The sequence below is a fragment of the Bombina bombina genome, chromosome 1, assembly GCF_027579735.1.
Source record: "Bombina bombina isolate aBomBom1 chromosome 1, aBomBom1.pri, whole genome shotgun sequence".
NCBI lineage: Eukaryota > Metazoa > Chordata > Amphibia > Anura > Bombinatoridae > Bombina > Bombina bombina.
In genome coordinates, this window is record NC_069499.1 from 1,375,241,784 (window position 1) to 1,375,265,489 (window position 23,706).

Here is a 23,706-nt window from a genome sequence, read left to right on the forward strand (position 1 = left end):
TCTCTGTATTTTTCTTATTGGATTACTCATTATCTGAGTATAGGTATTTGTGTCATTTAATTGGCGTAATACCTCTGATACATAGTCCGACTTCCGTAAGACTACAGTGGTACCCCCCCTTGTCAGATCTTTTAATCACTAGATTGTGGTTATCTTTTAGCTCTTTCACAGCTAATCTTTGTAACTTAGTAAGATTCTGTTTATGATTAGTATCATTTTTATATAGTTTTGTAAGTTCTAGTTCAACACTTTTGTGGAACATCTCCAATACCTTACCCCTACTTTGTAGTGGATAAAAACTAGATTTTTGTGCCATGGACTGAGTTAATCTGTAGGTCCCTGAAGTTTGATCTGTGGACTCATCATCCTGCTCATTCAGTTCCAAAAGGCCTTCCAGATCTTTGATGCTACAGAGTTCATCAAATTTCAATTCATAATTGCTAATTTGATCATTAGTTAATACCTCTGGATCATCCAAGTCTGGAGACATTAATTCATTTTCAGAGTCACTTCCAAAGTGGCGTCTTAATGTAAGGTGTCTAACAAATCTATTTAAGTCAATCAGGGTATTAAAAAGATTGAACTTAGTGGTTGGCGAGAACCCTAGTCCTAAATTTAACACTGAATATTGAGCATCAGTATGATCAGAGCCTGTTACATTTATCACATTACCAACAATATATATGGTCTCCCCTTTTTCATTCACAAAATATTCTTTGCTTAATTCTTGTTTGTTCTGAGTGAATAGTGTTCCCTGCCTTGCAAGCCTTTTCCTTGCCCCCCCCCCTTTCTGGGGGAAGGTAAAAAACCTGTTCCATACTTGAGTGATTTTCCTGTTCTTCATATGTGCCTCCCATAGCTACAGGTAGTCTTGCGCGCTCTGATCTTTTTCCTATATTTGAATACTTTTTTGCTGGATCCACCTTATCTTGTCTATTCTGACCTCTTCCTCAACCTACTGACTGGTTTCTATTTGAGTTGATCTCTTGATTTTTTATTTTTTTTTTAAATTCTTTTTATTCAAGGAACACAGGTGCAATACAAAAGCAAATATAGTCACAATACATAAATCAGTGGAGAGCATAGAGCAACAGTTAGGTCAAATGCACATGCAAGGAGATAACATTACAGGGTGAGTTATTACAACTTGTAGAGCTGCGGATCCATTAAATGTGCAGATTATTAAAACATGTGAGATATATACAGTTCCACTAAATTCAAGGTTGGCATGGTTATGGGACACGCTTTTTATGAGTGGAAGTAATGCTTTCAACATATACTGAGAATTAAAATACCGGAGCAACCCATAATAAGGTCACCTGAGTTCCTTAATTTTTCCTTTAAACAGACACACAGACAGACAAACAAACAAACAAACAATAAATAAAACAACTTATCCAAACTAAATACATATTCTAAACACAATCCCAATTGACTTTCAAATTTGATAGGTACGTCTTCCCTTTTGTAGGTATGTGGACGAGCTGATAACGTATATGCCACCCAGCAATGCGAAATAGACAAGCTTATGCGTTTAAAGTGATAGAGGGTCTGCCAAAGCTCCATTAATAATAGTTTCCTTAGAGAGACGCGCCTGATTCTATTAATAAGTTGTCCAGTCTAATAGTTTACCCTCCACAAACAGCGGGCCAGCACTTAGATAAGAGGATATGACTGTGCAAAATGACATGTGAGGGCCCTAACCCGCTTAGAGTGAAATAAATCATTTATATAGCTTATTGTTTGAATGGGTTATTCCAGGAATGGGTTAGTTGTTTGGCTATATCTGAGGGAAGAGATATTGGCGATATACACACCGTCAACCTAAATATGATTTTTCTAGAAGGAATAGGAAAGGCTAACTTGCAATGGGGGTGTATTGCGACTATCGCGTGTAGATTGTACTGGAAATAGTATACAATATGCACAAAAGATCACGCTACTGGGGATAACCAGGACCCATGTGGGATAATCATACTAAAAGCTTAGTTACCTTGTATAACATTTTACAGTGAACAGTGGGTCAGCATTTAAATTAGAAGATATAACTGTGTGATATGATATGTGAGGGTCCCCGTCTATTTAGAGTGAAGTGACTTGTATAACTTGACAGTTGAATGGGTTTTTCAGAGATGTTTTAATTTCCTGGAAATGTCTGAGAGGAATGATATTAGCGATATTTGTATTGTCAGCCTAAATATGCTTTTACTGAGAAATATGAACAAGACTTAGTTACAATGGGGGTGAATTGTCTTGTATAGATTGCACCACATGTGGTTTGCAATATTTGCCGTATTTCACATCCCTGGGGGCAATCAGGGCATATATAAGATAACCATAACAAGAGATCAATAGGGCAATGTATGTTGTTAAGAATAAATAACCATTTGCTACTGAATTACACATAGATGTGGATGAATCTCTAATCTACCAGGGTGCATTTGGATTGACCAATTCAGCCCCTAATTAGTACAATGTTTAAACCTTATATTCTACACATTAATGTCTAGTAAAAGTAAAATTAGGAGGGGCCATGTTGTTAGTAAACTTGTGTGAGTGAGATGTAAACCACTTAAAGTTACGATACAAATAAACTGTAACCTAAAATTGGGATCTTGTTAGTGGAAATCTACTAAACAACAACTTGCTAATGTGCTGCACTTTCCCAATGATATGGCTGGTAAGCATAGTATTGAAAAGAGCTAAATTGTCAGCTGTTAGAATATAATAAAAACAAAATGCTTCTAACAAGCAGTACATCCACTATCTGAGTAAGTACACGGTTCCAAGTTTATATATACAAGCAACCTGGGCTCTAACATTGACAGGACTGAATATATAAAATAAAATAAGTAAATGAGAGAACATACTGCGATGTGAACGTTGGCAATAAACAGAAAAACTGTCAGAAATAATTGCAGTGCCTTTAACTAAAAACCATCTGCCCACACAAGAAATGCATATAATTTGCTTCACATACAAGCAAGACTGAATAAACATAGCTTTGCGGCTAATATTGGGAGAGCTGCAGCGTCTATATAGCATAGGAGAATTATGTAGTTCAAAGTTAGTGTAGGTGGCAGTATTCAATGTCCCGTTTTGATCAATCCCCACTGTGTCCACAATGTTACTCGTATGCGAGCAAAAGGGGAATAAACACATGTGTCTGCATAGACACGGCTTTGCTGCGGGTACCGTGAAACAATTTAGAACAGTTTTAAACAAAACAGGTAGCCAACCGGGCCAGAGTCAAGTGCCACTGCGAGTTCAGATTCACATAGGTGTTAACCGTCTGCAACAGAGCCAAGTCCAGCAGTGACTATGAAGAGAAACCTCTTATGGCCTAATACTGTGCCACCAGCGTCACCTCCGTAAGTCCGTGCGTCAACCGACTCCAGTAGGACAGCGGAGGCCCAGCCGACTCCCTCTAATAAACTGTGTTTGAACTAGCCTGTTTGTTCCCAACATACCGGTTGTTTGGGCGGGCTGTTGTCCGGTTTCGGGTATGTGGGGATCGTGTCTGCTCCTGTAAGCAGCTTTGGGTCTGTAAGGAGTAGTGAAAAGCTCATTGAATAGGGCAAGGTAGCAGCGTGAGGGTCGCAGATGCAGCGAGGGAGAGGCCACAGCCGTTTTCCGCAGATCACTATCTTTCCGCCGGAGATGCTGTCCTCCATGTTGTGGTGCGATATCATCTTGTAAGCTGTTGTTTATTTGCGTGCCCAAGATAATAGGTACACTCATTTTTTTAAAGAACCCAGCGGCAGTTTCCACTTCTTGCCTGCCTTGCTCTAGGTTTGTAGGTGCCTGCGTTTCACTCGAACCATCTCTGCGCTGTAGAGGCTCTGTAAGGTGATGGCGGTCAGCCCCCAAAGATGGCGGCTTAGAAGCCTGCGTCTCAAATAGTAAGCGCTGCATGGCTGCATCCAGTCTAGTGAACCCTGGAAGGAGAAGGGTCTTTAGAGTAGAGAGTACATCTTGTACCTGGTCATCCCCAGTTAGCATAGTTACTGTCATTGGAGCTATATCGAAGAATCTGTATCAGGCAACAATCCCTCAAGGACTTTAATTTAGTCAAGTCAACTGACTTCCAGGGGAGAAGCGATTGAGAGGCCTCTATCTGCTTAAGGTTCACGGACAGCTTGCCTGTCAAGTGAGATGCAGATGGCGTAGAAAGAAGGCAGATTTGCAGATATTAGCTGAGGATTTCTGCAGAGCTAAGGGTTCCTGCTGCCATCTTCTAGATCCGCCCACCGGAAGTCCCGATCTCTTGATTTTTATTTATATTTTGCACTGTCTCCCTAGGATAGAATTCCTGTATATACTTTGGTACCTCAGCTGTTCTATTCTGTCCTGTCATTTTCTTTTGATTGCCCTGTTTTTTAAGTATAGATGGTCTATTTTCTATGTTAGTTCCCCGATTATGGGTTACATTGTCAGTATTGCTAAAAGGTCTTTGTTCAATATCTGGAGGATTATATAATGTTAGTTCATCTTCCCCAGATTCAGCATCAGTGTCTGAAAAAAAAAGACCCTCTTAGATGATGACTCAGTCCCATCATTAACTTCATTGTGTCTTGAACGAGATCTAGAACTTCATTGTGTCTTGAACGAGATCTAGATCTCCACCTCCTTGTACGTCTGTTTCCCATCCTGTTTTGATTAAACCTATCCTTTTTCTTCCATATGAACACTGCATTGTTCATATAATCATCATTGTCTCTCAGGTATTTTGAGTGCTTTACTTCAATAATGCTTCTCTTAGTTTCTTCTACAGTGGTTTGTAATATCACATCCATCTCCATGTAATCTTGATCCTGTAAGAAGCTATCTAGTGAAACTTGTAATGCAACTATCTTGTCTCTTGTTTTGGTAAGTTCCATTGCTTTATATGTAATTACTAACAACATTAGTTTGATAGAACACTGTCAAAACATTGTTCCATTCTTTGATGTATTCCTCATCTGTGACTTCAAAAGTGGGATATTTATTTAAACGTAATCCTCTAGGTATCATGTTCAATTTATGTTATCTCTCTAGTGTCCATTTGTCTATTTTGAACCTTGCCTCTTTTATTTTTAAGGTCTCCATCTCAAAAAACAGATCCCCAAGTGCTGTTTGAGTCCTACTTGTTGAAAATATATTTTCAAATTCAGAAGACTCCAAATCTTTATCAAACGCTCTATCCATCAAATTGTATTTTGGAATACCATTTCCAGATTCCATCTCAATAGTTAAAAAAAAAAAACCTTCCTTTATTTCAAAATATTATTAAAACACCTTCTTTCATAGATTATGCGTCTGAGGATTTCACATTAATAATGATCAAGTGTGAGCTATTGTGTTTTATGAAAGGAGTTTAATTAGTAAATTCACCTCCTTATATAATTGCCCACTGCTGTGTGTACAAAAAACATGCTTCGTAACAGTCCTGATTAGTATATATGACAAATAGATCATTCAAAAACAAGATTGACTGCTTATAGCAAAATCCTTGAAATGTGCTAATACACTTCTCCTGAACAGTGAGATTACAAGCATACAGACAAGCAAAATACATGTGTGTATATATATATAACACCAGATCACATTGGATATATTCAATTGAATTCACTGCTTTGTCACAGCATAATGGAATGGGAGCAAAAGTATATAAAAGTCACTTACATATTCCACGCCATCTGAATTTGCATCAGTGCGGTGATAACGAAACCCACTCTGGGATCACACTTTAACAGTGTTTTACTCAGTATAATCGATTTTCATCCACTTGCTAGAGTCCTCCGTGAAATGCCAGAAGCCTTTTTTGGCCACACAACCTCCGTGAGGATAACACGGTCTGTGTTTTCCGTGCTCCGCCGAACACTCCAGGGTGTAACGCCTCAGCTGAAAAGCCAGTCCCGTAAGCACTTCCGGTCTAGTTGAAAGATTCCTTTTCACTTATTTGCCAACGTAGGAATAGTAGTACGTTTAGCAAGAGTAGAGATAGCCCCATCAACTTTAGGGATTTTGTCCCAAAACTAATCAGATGGCACAGGGTACAATTTCTTAAACCTTGGAGAAGGAGTAAATGAAGTACCCAGACTATTCCATTCCCTAGAAATTACTTCTGAAATAGCATCAGGAACTGGAAAAACTTCTGGAATAACTACATGAGGTTTAAAAAACCGAATTTAAATGCTTAGTAGATTTAGTATCAAGAGGACTAGACTCCTCCATATCTAATGCAATAAACACTTCTTTAAGTAAAGAACGAATAAACTCCATCTTAAACAAATATGAAGATTTATCAGTGTCAATATCTGAGGCAGAATCTTCTGAACCAGATAGATCCTCATCAGAAACAGATAAGTCAGAATGATGGTGGTCACTTAAAAATTCATCTGAAATATGAGAAGTTTTAAAAGACCTTTTACGTTTACTGGAAGGAGGAATAACAGACAGAGCCTTCCTAATAGAATTAGAAACAAATTCTTTTACATTAACAGGGACATCCTGAACATTAGATGTTGAAGGAAAAACAACAGGTAAAGGATTATTACTAATGGAGACATTATCTGCGTTAGAAAGTTTATCATGACAACACAAACTACAGCAGGAGGAACAGTTACCAAAAGTTTACAACAAATGCACTTAGCTTTGGTAGAACCAACATCAGGCAGCGTCTTTCCAGAAGTAGATTCTGATCCAGGGTCAGGTTGTGACACCTTGCAATATGTAATAGAAAAAAACATATAAAGCAAAATTATCAAATTCCTTAAATGACAGTTTCAGGAATGGGAAAAAATGCAAAATAAACAAGCCTCTAGCAACCAGAAGCAACAAAAAGGTGAGACTTAAATAATGTGAAAAAAAGTGGAACAAGTATGACGCCCACATTATTGGTGCCAAGTACAACACCCATATTTTCTGGCACCAAATATGACGCCACATCCTCTGGCGCCGAAAGCGACGCCCACATTTTTTGGCGCAAAAAAAACATCTAACACACATGCGTCAAAAAAATGACGCAACCACGAACAAATGACAAAATTTTGCGCCAAAAAAGTTTGCGCCAAGAATGACGCAATAAATTGAAGTATTTTCTGCCCCCGCGAGCCTAACAGCCCATAGGGAAAAAAGTCAATTGAAAATTTCTAAGGTAAGAAAAAAATATTTATTCATAAGCATTATCCCAAAATAATGAAACTGACAGTCTGAATGAAGGAATACCGATTATCCTGAATAATGGCAAATATAAGTTTAAACACATATTTAGAACTTTACATATAAAGTGCCCAACCATAGCTTAGAGTGTCATAAATAAAATAAGACTTACTTACCCTAAGACACTCATCTACATATAGTAGATAAGCCAAACCAGTACTGAAACGAGAATCAGTAGAGGTAATGGTATATAAGAGTATATCGTCGATCTGAAAAGGGAGGTAGGAGAAGAAATCTCTACGACCGATAACAGAGAACCTATGAAATAGATCTCCTAGAGGAAGACCATTGTATTCAAATAGGCAATACTCTCTTCACATCCCTCTGACATTCACTGCACTCTGAGAGGAAAACCGGGTTTCAGCCTGCTGCGAAGCGCATATCAACGTAGAATCTAGCACAAACTTACTTCACCACCTCCATGGGAGGCAAAGTTTGTAAAACTGAATTGTGGGTGCGGTGAGGGGTGTATTTGTAGGCATTTTGAGGTTTGGGAAACTTAGGAATGTATATCCCATACGTCACTAGCTCATGGACTCTTGCTAATTACATGAAAGAAAACATTAGTGTAAGAAGGAACCTCTAGATATCTATCCATTTTACACAATTTCTCTGGAGGAATTACAATAGGGTCACAGTCATCCAGAGTCGCTAAAACCTCCCTGAGTAACAAGCAGAGGCGTTCAAGCTTAAACTTAAAAGCCGTCATATCTGAGTCTGTTTGAGGGAACATCTTTCCTGAATCAGAAAGCTCTCCTTCAGACAGCAATTACCCTACCCCCAATTCAGAGCATCGTGAGGGTACATCGGAGATGGCTAATAAAGCTTCAGAGGGCTCAGCATTTACTCTCATACCGGACCTACTGCGCTTCCCCTGCAAACCAGGCAGTTTAGATAATACCTCTGTGAGGGTAGTAGACATAACTGCGGCCGTATCTTGCAGGGTGAAAGAATTAGACGCACTAGAAGTACTTGGCGTCGCTTGTGCGGGCGTTAAAGGTTGTGACACTTGGGGAGAAGTAGGTGGCAAAATCTGATTCTCTTCTGACTGAGAATCATCCTGCGACATACTTTTATCAGCTAAAATATGTTCTTTGCAATGTAAGGCCCTTTCAGTACATGAGGGACACATTTTAAGTGGGGGCTCCACAATGGCTTGTAAACACATGGAACATCGGCTTTCCTCAGACATGTTAAACAGGCTAGTAATGACCACAAACAGGCTTGAAAACACTTTATTTAGTGAAAAAATAATCTTAAAAAACGGTTACTGCGCCTTTAAGAGAAAAAAAGCCATACAATTTTTCCAAAACTGCTTAAAAACAAAATTGTCCCAATTTTATGGTAGAAGCATCCCAATTCTGCAGCTAAGTTTGCCCCGCAAGGAAAGGAATACTTAACCCTTACAGGAAAAAACGGAAAAATACAAAAACGTCTATTTCAATAAAAAGCACCCCCTGCACCTCACCACAGCCCTGCTGTGGCGCCTACCTGTCGTCAGGGGTCTGCAAAACCGGGTTAAACCTTCATTTTGGCCCAATAAAGCTCACAAAGGCCCACCGGATCTGGAGCTTGCTTGAGAAAAACTGCGCAACTGAGGCGCGAAAATAGGCCCTGCCCATCTCACTCAATGTCTCACAGCCCAAATTAACTGCACCAGAGCAGTCTAAAAACCTAGCCATGTGGGTTTAGAAACCAAGAAATGAAGCCATGTGTACCCTTCTTAAATAAAGCATAAAATGTCTCTCCTTTAACCTTTTAATGCCGTACTATTCCGTCATAATTACACTGGGCTTTAAAGCCGTTATGACTGGGAATAGAACGTCATAGCCAACGGCTGTCCTGAAGCCTTCTGTGCTTCTAGGATTTGATCGCGGTCTGGAGGGTATTCCTAGGATTGTAGGGACGCCCCCCCAGATGTGATCCAATAATTGAAATCTCGAGATCGTATGTACGATCGCGTAGTTTCAATTTGTCTACATCGGAACAGTTGTTTCGATGTAGGCACTTTAACCCTGTCACGAAAGGGTTAAAAACGGAACTGCACTCCCAAACATATAAACGTTTGCCCACAAACATTCAAAACATCAGTGTCAACCATTTTTATATAGCCCATATATGCAAGCTCAGTAATACCCCTCTTTATACTTTAGGATTACTGCTTACCCTCTCCCTCATGGGGATACTGTCAGCCAATTCTGAAATAACAGTCTCTCCAGAAAAAAATGACTGAACATACCTCACTGCTTATAGCATGAAAAACATTCCTCACACTGAAGTTTAAGTACTCCTCAGCCATTCTGTGGGAACTGCACTGGATCTTAGTAACAACTGCTAAGATCATCAGCCTACAGGCAGAAGTCTTCATCCATCTGCTGCCTGAGGGAAAATAATATACACCGGTACCATTTAAAATAAAAAAACTCTTGCTTGAAGAAAATAAAAACCAACATTTTATCACCTCTTTCACTTTACCCTTCCTAGTACTTAGAGTAGGCAAAGAGAATGACTGGGGGGTGGAGTCAAGAGAGGAGCTATATAGACAGCTCTGCTGTGGTGCTCTTTGCCACTTCCTGTTAGGAGGATAATATCCCACAAGTAAAGGATGAATCCGTGGACTCTTCGTATCTTGAAGAAATATAGTTTTCCTTATCTGTCTCAGCTAAAAAAGATTAGACGTCATTCCTTAGGGGAAAAGGTGGTTTCGATCACTACGTGAATTTTCATACTCTTTAGAGGATAGGCCCCAATGATCTATACATCCTTATAGGACACACACCAAAGTTTACAATGTCTACCATCTGTATCTTTTCTTCTGTCACTGGTGTGGCGGCATATTGACTAATTCTTTGTTTTCCCTGGACTTTTGATATAGTGTCTCAAGGATACAAACTAGATTTCACAGATTCTTCCCCCAGAGAAAGATTCCTTCTTTTCTATTGTCTGTGGACCAGATGAAGAGGGAGGCTTTCTTACGCTGTGTAAGAGACCTATCCTTCATGGGAGTATTTTGTCCCGTTCCGATTCAGGAACGGGGACAGACGATAAAATGAGCAGCACATTGAGACCCGTGCGGGTGATTAGCTGCACTTATAAAAAAAAAAGTTTATATTTCAATATGTTTTTAGTTCCCAATAAGAAGGAATTGTCAGACCTATCTTAGCTTTCAGGAGCCTAACCAAGTTTCTCAGTGTTAAATCTTTCAAGATGGAAACTATTGGTGCCATTCTTCTATTGATCCGGGAGGGCCAATTTTTGTCTACTATGAATCTAAAGGATGCATATTTTCATGTTCCTGAGGTTTGTCTTCTGGACAAACATTTTTCGTTTGTGGCTCTTCCTTTTTGGTCTGGCCACAACACCCAGGATTTTCGCAAGATTTCTGGTTTGCTGTTAGCGGTTCTGAGACCGCGGGGCATTGCAGTGAAAATCCAGACGTTTTATCCGCTAACAAAGTCTCATACCGACATGGTTCTTTCCTTTTTGAGGGGAGAGGGTGTCGGTGATCCACTCACGGGTGGATAGTGAATCTGGAAAAGAGCTTGATAGTTCCACAGACAAAGGTTCCCTTCTTGAGGGCTCTAATTGACTCTTTATCCATGAATATCTTTCTGACGGAGGTCAGACAGTTTAAGATTCTGGATGTATGCTGATCTTCAGACCAACTCTAATGGCCATCAGTGGGCCAGTGCATGACAGTTCATCTCCGTCCTCTGCAACTGAGCTTGCTCAGTCAGTGGAATAGAGTTTACATAAATTTGTCTCTTCAGATAAATCTAGAGCTGGAGACAAGGGACTCTCTTATGGTGATTGTCGCTGGCTTATCTATTTCAGGGACTATGCTTCCGCAGTCCCTCATGGGTGATAGTGACAACGGACGCCAGCCTGATAGGATGGGGAACAGTCTGGAGCTCCCCGAGGGCTCAGGGTGTGGGGTCTCAATTGGAGTATCTACTCCCACCAATATCCTAGAGTTGCAAGCAATATTCCATGCGCTTCAGGCTTGGTCTCAGTTGGCTTCGGCCAGGTTAATCAGTTTCCAGTCGCGGTATTTCGACTGTGGTTTGTGTCAATCGGCTGGGAGGAACATAGAGTTCTTTGGCGATGACAGAAGTAACCAAGATATTTCAGTGGGCAGAGGCTCACTTTTTTTTTTGTTGTTGTTGGCAATCCACATTCTAAGAGTGGAAGACTGGGAAGTGGATTTTCTGAGCAGACAGCCTTTTTATCCGAGGGAATGGGAACTCCATCCAGAGGTATTGGCCAATCTGATTTTCAGATAGGGCAGGCCAGAGTTGGTCTTAGGGCATCTCGTCAGAATGCAAAGCTTCTATGTTACGGATCCAGGTCCTGGGATTCCCAAGCCGATCTGATAGTTGCCTTGGCAGTGCCTGGGTCGTTCAACCTATCTTGTGAGTTTCCTTTATTTGCTTTCCTTCCCCGTGTTATTGCTCGAGTCAATCAGGAGACGGTGTCGGTTATCCCCTTTGCTTCGGCGTGGCCTCTCTGGTCTTGGTATGCCGAGCTGGTGGAAATATCATCTCTTCCACCGTGAAAGCTTTCGTTGGGAAAAGACGTTCTCTTAGGGGATGCTTCCATCTTCTGACTTAGTTTCTCTGCAGTTGACTGCTTGGAGATAGACCGCTTGACTATCTATGCGAGGGTTCTCTGATTCGGTCATTGATACCTTGATTCAGGCGTGTAGGCCTGTCGCTAGAAAAATTTGCCATAAGATATGGCGTCCATATCTTTTTTGGCGTGAATCCAAGGGCTACTCATGGAGTAGGGTTAGGTTTCCAAGGACTTTATCCTTTCTCCAGATAGAATTGGAAAAAGGGTTGTTAGCAAGTTCCTTAAAGGGACAGTTTTCTGCTTGGTCTATTTTACTACACAAGCGCCTGGCAGATGTTCCAGATGTGCCATCCTTTTGTTAGGCTCTGACTAGAATCAGGCCGGTGTTTAGACCAATTGCTCCTCTTTGGAGTTTGAATTTAGTTCTTAAAGGGACAGTATACACTCATTTTCATATAACTTCATGTAATATACACTACTATAAAGAATAAGATGCACAGATACCGATATAAAAATCCAGTATAAAACTGTTTAAAAACTTACTTAGAAGCTTTCAGTTTAGCTCTGTTGAAAAGGTAGCTGGAAAGCCCACTGCAAGTGGCAAATAAGACACTCCCCCCCCCCCCTTCTTTTGCATATGAAAAGACCCTTTACACAAACAGGAGCAAGCTGGAGAAGGTAGCTGACAGTATTCACATAAAACTTTGGGGCTTGGTTAGGAGTCTGAAAATCAGAGCAATGTTATTTAAAAATAAGCAAAACTATACATTTATTTAAAAAAATGTGGGCTATATAAATAGATCATCTACAAAACATTTATGCAAAGAAAAAATGAGTGTATAATGTCCCTTTAAGGTTCTTCAAGGGGTTCCGTTTGAACCTATGCATTCCATAGATATTAAGTTACTATCTTGGAAAGTTATTTTTGGTTGCTATTTCTTCTGCTCGCAGAGTTTGAGCTTTCAGTATTACAATGTAATTCTCCTTACCTTATTGTTCATTCCGATAAGGTAGTGTTACGTACCAAACCTGGTTTTCTTCCTAAGATTGTTTCCAACTAATATTTTAATCAGGAAATTATTGTTCCTTCATTGTGTCCTACTCCTTCTTCAAAGAGGGAGTGTCTGTTACATAACTTGGACGTGGTCCGTGCCCTGAAGTTTTTATTTCAGGCGACTAATGAATTTCGTCAATCATCTTCATTATTTGTTGTTTTTTTCTGGAAAACGTAGGGACCAGAAAGCTCTCTCTTTCCTTTTGGCATGCAGCGTATCATCCGTTTTGCATATGAGACTGCTGGACATGAGAATTCTGTGGAATAGATTTGCAAGGCTGCAACTTGGTCGTCTCTTTTCACACTTTTTCCAAATTTTACGAATTTGATACTTTTGTCTCGTTTGAGGCTGTTTTTGGGAGAAAGGTTCTTCAAGCCGTGGTGCCTTCTGTTTAGGTTCTTGTCTTGTCCCTCCCTTTCATCCGTGTCCTACAGCTTTGGTATTGTATCCCATAAGTAAGGATGAAATCCGTGTACTCGTCATATCTTGTAAAAGAAAAGGAAATTTATGCTTACCTGATAAATTTATTTTACGATATGACAAGTCCACGGCCCACCCTGTCATTTTCTAAGACAGGTCTTTATTTTTGTTAAACTTCAGTCACCTCTGCTCCTTGGCTTTTCCTTTTCTCTTCCTAACTTCGGTCGAATAACTGGGTTGAGAGGGAAGGGAGGAGCTATTTATGCAGCTCTGCTGTGGAGCTCTTTGCCTCCTCCTGTTGACCAGGAGGCGATATCCCATAAGTAAGGATGAAATCCGTGGACTCGTCATATCGTAAAAGAAATAAATTTATCAGGTAAGCATAAATTTCCTTATTGCGTTTTCATGTCCATTTAATGCAGCTTTAGAGTTCAAACATGGCAAAATCATTTATTTATACCTCTGTTGCTTTAGAAGGATTGACTGCTAGCTTATTTTATAAGTACTTTTATTATTTAAAGTTATAGGAATGTCAATTAAACTTGCATAATTCAGATAGAAAATGTATCAAGACACAAATTAACTTCTATTTTCAAATAAGCTTTGTTCGTTGTAGCTAGTGGGAGCTAGCTGCTGATTGTTGCCTCTAGTGATTGGTTAACTAGAAGTTTTCAGCTAGCTGCCAGTAGTGCAATGCTGTGCCATGAGCAAAAGATAATTTTGATAATGGAAGAAAATTGAAAAGTTGTTTAAAATTGTATGTTCTATCCAAATAATGAATGAAAATTTTGGGCTTTCCTGTCCTTTTAAGACTAATTTAGTTTCCACCTTTTATCTTGCCACCATAAAAGTGAAGAAATACAAAAATAATTATTCAATGTGTGTGTTGCCCTGTCTGAGAAACAACTCTAAAGAAGTTTTCTTTTTTAAAAACTACAACTTCTATTTCACTACACTAGTGAGGTGGATCACAATATTGGATTATTATTATAAATTAGTCCCACATACCATTAAAAGTGGATTTCAGATAAACAGGCAATAACACGTCCATTTTTATTTAATCAGCAGTTGAGGAGATCTACATGGAACATTGCTTCTGAATATAAACAAGGTCCTGTTAGATGTTTGACATGATAGAAAGTGAATATTTTCCACTTTTTTTTTAAGCTTCTGCACTTTAAAGCACACATCTGAACTCTATAACGTGTTATTGAATCTTCAATATTACTGTCCTGCACCCATTATCTTCAAATAATATTCTAACTGATGCCTAATTGAGGATTTGTTCAATTTATGTTGACTTAAAGTGATGTAAACTCCATATGAATCTATTATATTAATAATCCTGTTCGATTACATTAATTACACACACAAAATTTCATCTAATCAAATGTATGAAAAAATACTTCGAAAACGTATTACTCGGTCCGTCTTATACGTTCCATCTACAGCCCCCGTGACGTAATTTTCAATGTATTTTTTGGTACCAATCGCTAATCCTATGCAACCCGCTATGCGCTATGCGCAATATCCCATTTTTCCGTCCAAGACGCGCATATAATCAGAAGCGTTCAAAATCTGACGAATTTGCGCGTGCATGTTTTTGGTAACGCATGCGTTAGTCACTTTTTTTTGCTTGTTTTCTAAGGGATTGCTCTCTCGCTTACTCGATCACACCAATATTTTCATTCAGATGTAACCAAGTAAACATTGAATCTCGTGACTCAATGTTTACTTGGTATACATAATTTTCAACAATGTGCATGCGTTGAAAAAACCAGGATAGGGAGCGCACAAATTCTATGATGTGCAGAGAGGGTGGAAACAAGATAAGAGTCTACTGTATTCAGAGAAGGAAATATAAGGGGTGGAGCGATGCGGCGCTACAACAGTAAATATATGTGTAAATTATAATAAAAGTGCATATAAAAAGGTTAAAAATGTTTAATGCGGTTTAATAGATATTATATTAAATAATTGAAATCTGTCATTTACCAACAGAGGAGTTTACCATCACTTTAAAAGGGACATAAAACCTCAAAATCGGGGGCGGAGCGTGCGGGCGTGCTGAATGGCCGCACTTTGTTAGAGCTCCTGAAACGGCGGCGGTGGAGCTTCCTCACAGATGAATACACACAGCCAGGAGAGATCTGATTTCTACCGTGGCATGAGGGTGAAGCACACGGGGACCTCCGGATTGATTTTCTGAGCCGTGATTACGGCAGAACAGCTGTTTGGGCTCCCGACCCGTAAAGGAGGCCGCATCTGAAGCCTGCTCATGCGTTCTGGTGACGAACGCTGGAAGAAGCCTTTTCCTCAGAGGACTGCAGGATTATCATGGTGACAGGGTAAGCAGCGCCACATTGGGATAATGGAGTGCAAAAAACGAGTGATTAACAGCATAATGCCAAATACCAAAATGCTTTAAAGTTCTTGAAGGCCCAAAAAAACGCCCCCCAGCTTCCAACAAAGATAATTTAATGCACCCCAGGGGCAAGAGGTGTTGTATACACTAGCTACCGTAAAGACTATGTTTTGACTTAATGTCATAAAGAAAGATATACCTCAATCCCAGTGACATCTCAAAGATAGACTTGCAACATTATACACCAGGAAAGTTCAATTTTATTGTAAAAGAGCAAAAGCCTGTACCTGTTTTGTCAGCATGGCGGTACACAGAAACACCAAGAACGATAAGACACTAAAGACCACTTTGGTTTCTGGAACAGTGAATACCTTCTTTAAAAGCTCAGATCACAAAAAGAAAAAACCTGAGATATCTCAAGCTTGCAGTGAGGAGGATTTATCTGACAATCCGGATACAGTTCAATCAGCAGCATCCCCCCCTCACACTCAGCACCATAGTGAAGATGGCCCAGTCACACTTAAAGTTATGGAGGCCCTCATTAACCAGGTTAAATCCTGTATTAAAACAGAATGTGCTGCGCTAAAGAAAGATATAAACGATCTAGGGTGTAGAGTCGAATCCCTTGAGGATCATACTGAAGAGATCACTAGAGATGTTTCTGAGATGTCACGCACTATAGACAATCAGCAGCAGCAGATTTCGGACCTAGAGAATAAAATAGACGATATTGAAAATAGAACAAGGAGAAATAATCTACAGATTTGAGGAATCCCTGAATCTGTGAAAAATGAAGATATATCTGAACACCTACAAATTCTCTCCAGTCTCTAGCCATCTTTAACCAGAGAGTGATTGATGTTATACCTATCGAGAGGGCACAAGGTCTCTTAGGCCTAAACCAAATGATAATCAGCCCCCAAGGGATATAATAGTGTGCTTTTCGAGCTACAGGGATAGAGAACAAGATATTTCAAATGGCAAGATCACAACCTACATTTTCTTTTCAAGGCGCGAAAATTCAAATTTTTCAAGATTTATCGACCAGAACGCTGTTATTTGAGAAAAGAATTTGCACTCTTCACTGCCCATCTGCGCTCACTAAAAATCCTGTATAGGTGGGGATTCCCAGTATCACTACAAATAATCAAAAATGGCAAAAGATTTGAATGCACCTCCACAGAGGATATTAATGATTTCTGCCAACTTTTGGAATATACCGGCTCCTGAGGCTGCAGCCATGGACCCTCCAAAGCTTCAACTCCTTTGCCAAGGCCACAGCGGAGACTTTGGTCTGAAATCATTGGTAAACAACAGCGGTAAGAAGATTTGCACAGCTATTGCAGCTCAGATGGACTCTGCTGTGGCTGTCACTACATGACCCGATACCCAAGAGTTTGTGAGTATATGGCCGTACACACCCTACAGGGTGATACCTTGTTCCATCTCACTTTGACTTTTAACGAAACTGACTATGCATACTCTCGCACCACAGAACTTATTCTGAGCGTGCTTATGCTGTTTGAACTTAGAGACTTTTGACTTGCAAAAATCAAGTTATTTCCCACAAAAGCTTACAAATGTTAGCTTATTCTCATGTCACAAATGGTTTGATATACAATGCTCAATGTTCTATTGTTTTATTGTTTGTATGTCATGCATAAGGTTTGATGTTCCACTGTTCAAATTATGTTTGTTTTTTCTTCTTATTGTCTTTGGTCTCGAACATTGCACTTGATAATACCAGGTCTGTTGGGGCGGCTCCACCGGGCCGTACCTTCCCCCCATTTCCCTCTCTTTCTCAGCTTCTCATTAGCTGTCTGTTCCCCCTCCCCTCTTTTCCCTCGTACCCCTCTGCCCCCGCTGGCAGAGGACTACAGATACCGTTCCCACTTTCACCCTACACCAATCTTACTCTCCCCCCCCCCCCCCCACCCTTCCTTTCCCTGTTCCCCCTTCCTTCTCCCCCCCTTCTCCCTCTTCTTACTGTATCACTTCAGTGTATCCTTGGACACAGTTTATTACAAATTGTTCTGTTCCTTTGTTTAAGAGTTATATATTTTGGTTTTATATATTTGTACTCTGACACCAAAACCTCCATACACACGTGACCAGTACACCTTGGTTTCCCCTTTCTTTATAAGTCCCCGACAACATACACATGTCAATATCAAAACAATCTAGTCAGTTTAGGCTAGCTACGCAAAATGTTAAAGGTTTTCTCTCACCACAAAAGCGCTCAATAGCCTTCCACGATTGGACATTATAGCCTCAATAGCCTTCCACGAGGTGGACATTATCATGATACAAGAGACGCACTTTAAAAAATCAAATGAACCCATCCTTTCGAAGCTCCATTATGACCAGCATTTTTTGTGCTCAGGTCCGACTAGACATAATGGGGTTTGTATATCTTTTAGAAAGGGTACGTCTTTTGAACTACTTACCAAATATCTTGATAAAGAGGGTCGTTTTCTTGTTTAGTGGGGCTATACTTTGGTAGACCCATAACTCTAGCTAACATTTATGCCCCGAACTGCCTAAACCTCCCTTCTTCCATAGGGTGATAAACCAGATACTTGACATTTCAAAGGGACCCATCTTCTTAGGGGGCGACTTAAACTTCCCTATTAATCCCGCATTAGACACGTCCTCAGGTAGGTCATATATCAGGAACACTCAGATAAAAGCCAACTGGCGAGCAATATGCTCTATTCCCCTCTTTGACTCTTGGAGAACTACCCACCCATCCACTAAAGATTTCTCCTTTTTTTCAAAACCCACAACACACTTACACACGTATCGATTATATCTTCTGTGAACAAAGTATGCTTCCCTACCTTGTTGACTCCTAGACTATACCATACTACATGGTCTGACCATAGCATGGTCTGTTCCACCTTTGTTTGGACCTCTAAGCCAGGCTCCTAACAACGTTGGAAACTAAATGATCAGATTTTTTTAGACCCCCTTAATAGTCACCAATGTAGCAGAGAAAACCACAGAGTATTTCTCTTTCAACAATCACCTAGACACATCTGCAATAATTAACTGGGAGGCATATAAGTGTTTCATAAGGGGGGTGATTATGGGTCACACGCATAGACACACGCAAACAGAGCGTGCTGCTCAATTTGCTTCTCTAACCTCAGAGTTTAATAACTGTGAAAAAGAGCTGAAAAGAAACCCCAGTCACAATCATTACTAGCGAGATCACAACTAGCCAGGGAAGCTTTAAATCAATACTTAATACAAAATGCACATATGAGAGCTATCACATCCGAGTCCAAGTTTTTCATTGAAAACAATAAGGCCGGGCGCTTGCTGGCGAGATCCTTACGTAAAAAGCGATATAAAACACATATCACTAAGATTATAGACTCCTCGGGCGTTGCCCATTCTGATAACACTGAAATCGCTAATCAGTTTGCGCAGTACTACACCTCCCTGTATAACATTCCCTCCTTAAGTCCAGAAGACAAACAGCAGCGAATAAATTCGTATCTTGATCAGACCCAGCTCCCTAGGCTTTCTAATACCGATATAGAAAATCTAGACAAACAGTTTACTTTACAGGAGTTATTACTAGCCATTAAAGATTTGCCACAGGGAAAAGCACCCGGCCCAGACGGATTCACACCTAAATTTTATCACCCTCTTCAAACCCCTTCTTAGCCCCCATCTACTTGAGATGTACACCTCTATCGACCAGATTAATCAACTTCCGACAACATTACTAGAAGCCACAATCTCGGTGATACCCAAACCGGGCAAGCCCACCGGAGAAAGTAACTAATTACCGCCCCCCATATCGTTAATAAATATCGATATCAAACTATATGCCAAATTGTTAGCCACGAGAATTAGCAAATTCCCTTCCCTTTCTGGTGCACCCCCGACCAGGTCGGTTTCATCCCTGGAAGGGAAGCTAAGGAGAATACCATTAGAGTCCCTGCATACCCTCTCAAGCACTTCTGCCTCCAAGACACCCTTGATACTTCTCTCTATAGATGCCAAGAAGGCCTTTGACAGGGTGGACTGGGATTTTCTGTGGGTCCATCCTGTCAAAGTTTGGGTTTTCATGCACAATGATATCACGTATACAAGCCCTCTATAGTAACCCAACAGCTTTTGTCATGATCAACGGCACACTCTCCCAAGAAATCCCCATAAATAACGGCACACGGCAGGGGTGCCCTCTCTCGCCCCTGCTATTTGCCTTGGTCTGTAGAGGCGTTTGCCTCTAGAATACGGTATCTGTAATCATAATATACAGGGCGTCCCTTTGGTGATCTATTGCAAAAATGTCTCCTCATACGCAGATGTTATATTTACCCTGCGCTCATCCCCCAGTCCCGGCCCTACTGGGACGAGCTGGAGGAGTATGGATCGGTTTTCTAATTTCTCAGTCAATAATGAACAAGTCAATGATCCTATCACTGTATCTCAATGATGAAAGAAACAACTTTATCACAACATACACTTCTTTCCAGATAGCCAAGAAAATAAGGTATCTAGGCATCGACATATCAGCAACACAAACAGAACTATTCTCCCTTAATTATACCCCTTTACAAGACGAAACCAATAAATTGTTGGAATCCTGGCATAAACAGGGTCGGCTTTTCTTGGATGGGACGTATAAATGCAATAAAAATGAGTGTTATCCCAAATTTTTATACCCTTTTTCAAGTACTCCCAATAGACATCCCCTACACAATTTCTTACACGACAGCAAAAAAAATTTGACCAGTTTATCTGGTCGCACAAAAGATCTAGAGTGGCCAGAGAAACGCTATTCCCTAGATAGAGAAGATGGTGGACTGGGAGCACCTAACTTGATAAACTATTATAGAGCGACACACCTAGCACGCATTGTAGCCTGGAAACATTCTCCCTCTGAAAAACCCTGGGTGCAAATGGAAACCTACCTGGCAGCGTGGAATTAACCTGGGTGATCAGTGTTGGACTCCACCAAAGTTGAGACCCTTAGAGATTTGGAATAACCTATTTTATAGCAACCACTATTCGCACATGGGATAAACTACTGGCTAGAGATAGCCTGATATCTACGCAGATATCCCCCCTACACCCCTCTACTAAATAACTCCCTTTTCTTAAAACCCCAGACTATCCAAACACCTTTGATTGCAGGTTCCCCTTCTAATATACCAGCACATATTCTCCTTCATGGCGGGTTGATATGTACACAAGCAGAGACTAGGTCAATTGCATAGGCCCACCGTTCCATTATGTGGTTCCCCTATTTCCAAGTCAGACATGCCATATTCAATAGCCCACAACAAAACAACCCTTACCAAGACCCCTAACCCCCTTTGAGTCACTGTGTACGTCCCCTTCTATTAAAAGCTCCCATATCTCAATAGTTTACAAATTACTTAGGGGATCTTTTCCCTCTAAAAATATATATAGGAAGAAGCTTTTGCAGATTATGCTTAACCTGTGCTAGACGTCTGATACCCAGGTTTTGGAAAAAAGATATAGTTCCATCATATGAGATGTGGAATGAGAGAAGTTAATCATATTTTAGAATTGGAGAAAATCATTAACACTTATGTTGGTAAAAAGGACTTCATTGCAGATGTGATATTTCTTTGGGAACAAGATCTATGCTAATTACACTAAGCTTAGCCCGTACTAAGGTGCTGCGTTGTGTTAATTGATTGTGCCAGAGTGTACTGTGATCATATGCCCCTGTTTTCTATTTGTACTAATGTTCTTATTTATGTTAGTTGTGTTGAGTTATACTTGTAAAAGAAATTTCCTTTTGCTGACTGATTATGTAACTAATATTTGCGATTTCAATAAAAAGATTTATCGTAAAAAAAAAACCTCAAAATCTTATTTCAAGATTCTGATAGAACACACACTTGTAAAAACAACTTTCCAAATTACTTCCATTATCAAACTTTATTTATTCTCTCAGTATCTTTGGTTGAAGGAACAACAATGCTGTAAAGACTTAACACTGCATGAGCCAATGACCAATAAGCATACAGGTGCAGCTCCAATCAGCAGGCATAGATCCCTGTAGTGCATTGCTGCTTCTGGTATGCTGTATCAACAAAGGATACCAAGAGAATAAAACAAATTAAATACAAATTAAGAGAGTCTTAAAGATTGCATGCTCTGTCTGAATCGCAAAAAATAATCTCTTCACATCCCCTTTAACGCATCTTAAAAATTAAGCCTATCCCAACAGATACACAGTGTGGGTATATATGGGTATATATATTATATTATATTATATATTATATATTAATATATTTTATATATATATATATATATATATATATATATATAATTAAAAAAAACAGCAGCCTTTTATTAACTAATAGATTTAAAATGATCTAAAAACCAGTTGGAGAAGCTATCAAATTCAAACCTCCGTTTTAATGATACCAGAATGGGAAAAAGCATCTTTTAGAAAAATCACCCCTCACATGACTTCCCCATAGAACCCCCGCTTCAGAAAGGACACCATACAATCATGTGAAAAGTGGCACAAAGAAATTTTTTTATTGTTTTCTAAGTGCACCCAGCAGAGTCCCAGAATGTCCCATCACCCCTCCTCCTCACCCTACAGTCTGAGGTGCCTTACATCATTTAAAAGGAAATTGAAAGCCTTTTATGACAAAAAATTACTACTCTTAGGTGGTATAGTCAGTAGGGGGCCACAGAGGAAGAGAAGGGTAATATGAACACATGTAAGCAGCAAATGTTGGGACTGACCCACTTAATACATAGGCAACAGCATCAAACCACTGTCAGAAAGCCCTAAAGCAAGGCCATAGGGCTGGTGATGTTTGAGTTGTGGTAACAGCTTTACAGTGCAATTAGATTTGTTACAAAGAGGAGCATGCAGCCAGAGCTTGAATATGAGCTCTGTACTCAAAAACTAGACCCTTGATAGGGTAGGGGAAAAGAAGATTCCCTACTTAGTGGGAGAGAAGAGCTGGACTGTGCCTTCTATGATAATATAAAACCACCCTTTCCACTGCATGAGTATTAAATTAAGTAGGGAAAGGCTATCTATACCAATGTCAAAGTATTTTATATGGCACCATGAAGCACCTAGAAAGATGCTTGGAAACAAATGAAGCATAATTTGGTCCTTTTAAAAAAAAAATGTACTTTGCACCTGTTTAATCAATGATTTGTAACTGTTTAGATGGGAATGGTATTAGAAAATAAAAAATCATATTGACAACCAGCAACATCAGGAGCATTTACATTTATCTTCAATACAAAAAGCCAACTGAGCATTTATCTCATACTCAACTCCAAAATATTTCTTATAAAACTAATGCTGGCAGCGAGGGAGTAACTTTAGCTGGTTTTGAGGAGTCAATTGGCAGAGAGGCTGGCAGGATTGGCAACATACAGACTGGATCCAGTCAGAGGAGGGGATGGTGGGAGAGGTGCAGGATGGCTGTAGCGGCGGTGACTTAGGCAGTGTAGCACCCCTCTACAAGCTCAGTGCAGTTCTTGGAGAGTGTCATCCAACATCTTCTGCATCTTTGAATTCTCTTCCTTGGTGCATTGCAGTTATCTGATAAAGGCAAAGAAGGGAAGTGAGTAAATAAGGAGGGTCAGCACATTAATCAGCAGATCACTCAAGCCATAAGCAGTCAACTATGTGCCACATGTATTGGTGAGGCGTTAGAAGAAGCCTGGCTAGCCAGGATTATAAAAGCCAGATTTCAAAGGGCATAAAGTTAGCAACACACTGCAACGTGGTACTGACTCAGGCATGCCTCTATACACATGAAGGTTGGTGCCATTTAAAAAGAAACAACATTTTAATTACAAAACTTCAGAGTATTTTCACACTGAATCCAACAATTTTTCATTCCACCTACCGAGTGTTGATTAAAGCCAGAGTGAAAAAGAGCACCCCAGCATTTCCCTATGAACGTGATAGGCAGTCAGTATCAAATAGCCATGTATGGGGCTCTCATGGGCTGAAAAGGACAGCACTTTTATACCATTAACCATTATATTGGACACATAAAAACATGTCAATGTGTGTACTAGAAAAGGATAAAAGGTTAAAGAGACAGTTTACCT

General features: G+C 40.0%; 1 protein-coding gene across 1 annotated transcript in view; it reads right to left on the reverse strand.

Moving 5' to 3' along the window:
* Nucleotides 1-22,751: 22,751 nt before the first annotated feature.
* Nucleotides 22,752-23,706, reverse strand: part of TPM3 (tropomyosin 3) — a 158,683-nt gene continuing 157,728 nt past the window's right edge. The window contains exon 9 of the mRNA XM_053704444.1: nucleotides 22,752-23,183. Within this exon, the coding sequence (XP_053560419.1) occupies nucleotides 23,113-23,183 (71 nt within the window). The 3' untranslated portion in view covers nucleotides 22,752-23,112. The remainder of the gene's footprint in view (nucleotides 23,184-23,706) is intronic.